The 6000-nt window shown below is 26.0% G+C and overlaps 1 protein-coding gene across 1 annotated transcript in view; it reads right to left on the bottom strand.

The window, feature by feature from the left end:
- Positions 1 to 2052: 2052 nt before the first annotated feature.
- The window catches only part of LOC136985210 (INO80 complex subunit C), a 73267-nt gene continuing 69319 nt past the window's right edge, over positions 2053 to 6000 (bottom strand). Inside the window, exon 5 of the mRNA XM_067282443.1 lies at positions 2053 to 2326. Within this exon, the coding sequence (XP_067138544.1) occupies positions 2195 to 2326 (132 nt within the window). The 3' untranslated portion in view covers positions 2053 to 2194. The remainder of the gene's footprint in view (positions 2327 to 6000) is intronic.

The following is a 6000-nucleotide window of genomic DNA, read 5'->3' as shown; positions in this document are numbered from 1 at the left end:
GAAAGAATAGAATAAATTCAAAATTTATAATAATTAAGAGCACAAATAAAAGGCAAAAACAAATTCCACTAAAATATTTTACCATTTAAATGCCTGTTTGCATTACACTTGCACAAATAATATAAACCAATAGAATTCTTTAAAACAGTTTAGAAAATGGGATGATAGATTGTGTGTAAATTTGAAGTTTATTTCTAATTTTAAATTTTAAATTGGAAGTAATATGGCATTTACTGAGTCCTATTCTTTTAACTAATACAATTATATGAAATAAATTTTATAGCTAAAAATTTTAACAAATTTACATTTTTGAATAAAATAATATACATATATATCTTGTATTATAGAAAGAATCTTTTATAGTTTTTTTTTGTTTTAAACAGCATATGTAATGCCTTTCAGCAAAACATTCAATGTAATTAATGGAATCAAATGGTTTTGCAGGTACTGTACATCTTGTTGAGATAAAGTGAGAGATTTTCTTGCTTTGAACTGGAACATTGTCTGAAAATTGGTGTTGGAGAGTAGATACCACTAACTATCTGAAATTCATGGAAATCTGATAATTAGGATCACTTTGGATAGAATAAATATTAAAATTTGAGTCAGGGAAGTTGAAAATAACATAAATTGGTATTGGGGGACCATGAAAAACTGACTTGGAAAAAATTGAAGTTAGAGACATTAAATCCTACGCTGTTCCATTGAGACCTACAGACCGCTTCATTTTTTTTCAAGTTAGATGTTTGAGTTTGAGAAGTTTTACTGTGTATATGTATATATATATATATATGTGTGTGTGTTTGTTTTTAGTATTATTAAATGTTATAAATAAATTCTATAGTATACAGATACTCCTCCTCACTTTATGACTGAGTTCTGTTCTGACAACTACGTCGTTAAGCGAATTGGTCGATAAGCGAGGAGCTTGTGCCGGGAATATAGGATCGTTGTAAAATTATGCAACAAATTTCAAATTTATTCATAAAGAGACTATTATAGTATGCTATTAGCCTATTATAGTACGTTTAGTGTGCATGTCACCATTCACCACTGACCGACACTCAAGCTGAGAAAGGGGATTCCCCGAGTTGCAGGTCGAAACTCGATTGGTCGTAAGTACGGGCGGTCGTTAAGTAGATAGGTCGTAAAGTGAAAAGTACCTGTATTTTGATACTTTTGAGTTATGAAATTTTCATATTCAGAAAAAAAAATAAAGATACTATTAATTGCATGTCATCTCTGTTGTAATCTAAATTGCTAATTGTTATTATTAAAAAATCATTTAAAATTAAAAAAATTAAAAATTTTAGTTATATCACTACATTTAGATATTATAAAGTTTATGGAAACAGACATGTAACTATTAGATTATCCTAAAAGTAGATAGATCAAGAAAACCTTGAAATTAAACAGAATGGGCTCCAGGACAGGCTTACAAGATGAAAATTATGAATGAAGGATAAATTGATTTGAAAAGGGAGGCATTAAGGATGTATTGAACAGGCTTGAAATACAAATAATAAAATTTAAAGAAAATTTTTTTACTACCAAAAAACATTAATTAAAAATATATATATAATACTAACCTTTAACTTCAGACTTTTTATTCTAACTTCAAAACATTTTCAACCTTTTTGAAATGGCTGAAGTTAAAGGAAGTTGAAGGTTAGTGTTATATTTGTAATTCTTTTCCTTCAGAGCTTTGTGATATTAAAAAAGTTAATTATTGTATTTTTCAGTTACTTAATCTTGACAGTAATTCTTGGGCATTTTGTAAAATAGAGGATATTTTTAAAAATAAAAATCAAAGACATGTCTCTTTTTGGATACCTATGTCAGGGGTCCCCCAATTTTTTTGACTGTTGATCCCTTTAAGGATTCCTCAACCTAAAAATTATGTAAATGAATGATTTAGATAATTATTTCTATTTATATACATATTTTTTCACTTACTTAATATCTCAGATTTAAATCATTGATGCTTGAGTCACTGAGGATTTTTATATATAAAAATTTGAAGCATGACTTATTCAATAAGTTTTTCTCATTTGAAAGCTTTATTATTATAAAAAAAATTTATTTCTCAAATTTAAAATATTTTACATAAATGTAAATAGCAACATAAAATTTATACTCTGTTGCTGTAAAATGCAAGTATTTACAAATATTTGTAAATATTTACGATACAATTTCATGTAATTGGATTGTTTGCTTTGCGCAATGAAAGATAATCATTTACAATATCAGGAGAAAGGGTCTTTATCTTTGCATATTCTTCTGAATTTGAGTACCTCAATTTTGTGACAGGATCGGTATAGTTTGCCTAAAAGAAAAAAAAATTAATGTAATAATTTAAATTATAATGTTGAGATTTTAAAACTAAACCTCAATTTTAAAAGGATTAAAAAAAATCAAAAATAATCATTTCTATATCAAATTCTCAATCTTATAATATGCAAAATGAGAAAAGGCTTTTTCACAAATTTATAAGAAACCTACTTTATCAAACCTACAAAGGAAAAACCTCACTTTCAGACTGACAAAGGCCACTATTATAAAATATTTCTCAAGACAAGAATATGAACTTTTCAAATACAGTATGGTCTTGTTTTCATGGGGTTGCATGTACTGCATAAAATGAAATTCCATGTAAATTTGTGCTTCAGATGATTGCCTGGACTCTTATTTAACCATTAACATTAACAGAAAAATATTAAAATTTGTTTTAAATGTTTTAGTTATGTTTCTAATATAATGAACATTTTAGTCCCGTATCTTTCAATATAGAGAAAAATTTTTTACACTATATCAAGTATATTACTTGAGACACTTCTGCTGTGCATATATTTTTCTCACTTTTTTCTATTTTCTTTGTCTGTACTACAACCTTTTATTTTCATTTCAACTTCATAATTTTTTTTCAGGTAGCTGTTAAAAGTTGCTTCTTATTTTTATACTGTTACTTTTTTCCACAATTAATTTCACATAATAAAAATAATCAACATATGAAGTCAGAACTATCCCTGCACATTCAAAAATTAACCTAACTATTCATCGTCCACAAAAACATGAATTTGCATAAAATATGATTCAACTGTACATATGACTATAAATGTTCAGGCCTAAAGCAAACTATCTTGCAATGTCTCTTGCCAATGTTTAAAAAATTATAAATTATTATAAACTTTATTAAAATAAAAAAAAATTTGGAATTCCATTACAGTTTTTTGACACGAGAGAGTCTGCTTTGAACCACAAGCATTTTTTGGAATCAGATATATACAAAAACTTTAATTTCTTATTCAACATATAATAATCTTTAAACATTTGCAATTATATATAAATTAAAATCAATAATAATCTTAAAATTTAATTCAGTTTAATTTTACATCTTTGTGTACATTTAAAATATTTCTAATTAATTAATTTAGATAATATATAGTTTATTAAATATATTCATTATAAAAATTTATTTTACTTATAATATCTATATTACTTTGACATATCAAAAAATAGTTTAAAAGAAAAACTTTTGTCTTAAATTCTTTTTATATAAATTATTAATATTTTTCAGCCAATTTAGTTTTTTTCAAATTTTGATCAAAGAATTATATTTAATGGTACGTTATTAATTATAAAATAAATAAATTTTTACTTTAAAATGAAAACATAACCTAATTAAATATTTTCAAAAATTAAAATAAGATCTTAAATCTATTTTCAAAAAAATTTCAAATCATTCTGCTGTAAATTTATAACAATAGTTTTTAAAATTATATATATTTATTTCATATGTCTTTGAAATTTTTGATTAATAATCATTCATGTTCTTCCAAAACTTTAAAAGTTTCTCTTGTAATTTTTTCATAATAATAATTTACTATAGTGGAATCTCATTATAACAAACTTAAGGGAGAGACCAAAAATATTTGCTAAACTGAAAGCTTGCTGTAATGAAAAATTTGGCAGTTTTGAATATATTGCATAATATTTTTTTCTGCTTGATTTGTATATCTTTAATATACTCAAAATTAATGTGTGCGCCAAAGTCCAAAAAGAGTATAGTAATGTGATTTTATTACCATTATATTGCTTTCATATTCCCTAATTTTCTATAGATATGTGCAAACTGTATCTAATATATGCAATTTTTAGATAAAACTGCTTGTTCTAGGCCAGGGGTGGCAAACCTGTGACACGTAAGAGAAATCATCTGGCACGTAATGTATCATATGAATTCTCTTTTTTTCAATCATCCTTTCTGTTTATCACCTGATCATCTTTTTTTCAATCATCCTTTCTGTTTATCACCTGATCATCTTTTTTTCAATCAGATTTTTAATATTTATTTGAATTAAAGGGTATTCGTTTAATTTCTTTAAATATCATTATTAGAAGTCTAAGACTTTGGCACGCATTAACATCTTTAAAGCTAAGTATGTTTACAATATGGCACACGGACTCAAAAAGGCTTACCATCCCTGTTCTAGGCAATATTTATATACTATATATGCCTGGTATCTTAGATACATCAGTTGAACATTTGTCATTTCTAATTAAATAATATACTAAAAAATTTCATTTGGAAATATAATTTTATCAGGTTTTCTTAAATAGCTTTTTAAAATAACTGAAGTATAGGGTGTCCCAAAAAATTTACATGGTTTTTAATTGTTAATAATGTCTAGCTTCATTTGCTTACTTTAATAATTTTATAATTTAGAATTATTATAATATAAAATTAAAAATCTAAATTATAAAATTATTAAATTAAAAGTAAGAAAATAAAAGTAGAAAATATTAACAAAGTGTAAATACATTTTTGTTTTGGGGACACCTGGTAGTTTTATATATTTTAACTGGGAAATAGTCCCATTTGTCTTCTATTGCTGCTATTCAATTTACTAATTTTCTTCTAATAATCATTTTATCTGTTCTTTTGGGAAGCCATGATGTTCAGCTATAAAAGTTGTATAAATTATTCCAATTATACATTGAGTTAACAACATTGGAAGAGTAATTGCATACTCTCTCTCACTAAGACTTAAATATTACATTTTGAATATAAGTAAATTTTATAAATTTTTTGCAAAGAGAATATAGGTAAGTTTATGATATATACTTTTGTTCTAATGTTGACTTTTATTACACTAACATGCAGTATATATCTTGAAATGTCACTCAATGTTATTCATAACTATCATTTTTGTCATTAACTTTTATCGGTTAATGTTACCTATGGTAGTGAACATGGTGGTTCGTCTCTGAAACAGTGGGGATGCACGTTCTAACCTAACCTATTCTAATAATTTGGTTGGCAATAATTATGGTAATTTATTAGAGTAGGTTAGGTTAGGTTAGAACGTGCATCCCCACTGTTTCAGAGATGAGCCACCATGTTTGCTACCATAGATAACATTAACCCTTTTATCATTACACTTCTCTATAAAGCTATTAGTTCAATTATATGAGCGCTAAGGTGGCTTTTCTTTTTTGCTAGACTTATTATATCATCAATAAAAAGAAGGATAAGCTTCAGAAAAACCAGTATGATGAAGTGACTACCTTCACTTCATCATACTGGTTGTTCCAAAGGGTTTTTTCTATTGTTTTTACCATAACCAAGATCACGGTTTCCCAAATTTTATAATCTTAACTCAGCACTGTGTCATGTATACTGGGGTGTTTTTCCAACACTATGTACTATGCCGTCATGTTTGCAGTAAGTTCAAAACTTTTTACATCTATGTTGTTTGTTTTTCCCTTTTGTAAATCATTTCCAATTTAATCATTATTTTAGCTTACACCTGTTAATCAATAATTGCATCCATATTTTATCTAATGTCACAACTCCTGCATTTCTCATAATCTATGTAAGTTTTCTAATGATCTTTTACAATTTTGTAACATTACAATAAATTTATGCTAACTTGTATATGTTATGGACAAAGTGATTAATATGGGCATTATGAATAATGACCAACAAAATTGGGCATT

Source organism: Centruroides vittatus, unplaced genomic scaffold (genome assembly GCF_030686945.1).
Source record: "Centruroides vittatus isolate TY-2023 unplaced genomic scaffold, ASM3068694v2 contig_955, whole genome shotgun sequence".
NCBI lineage: Eukaryota > Metazoa > Arthropoda > Arachnida > Scorpiones > Buthidae > Centruroides > Centruroides vittatus.
The sequence above is the reverse complement of the archived record's forward strand: the minus strand, read 5'-3'. Positions and strand labels throughout refer to the sequence as shown.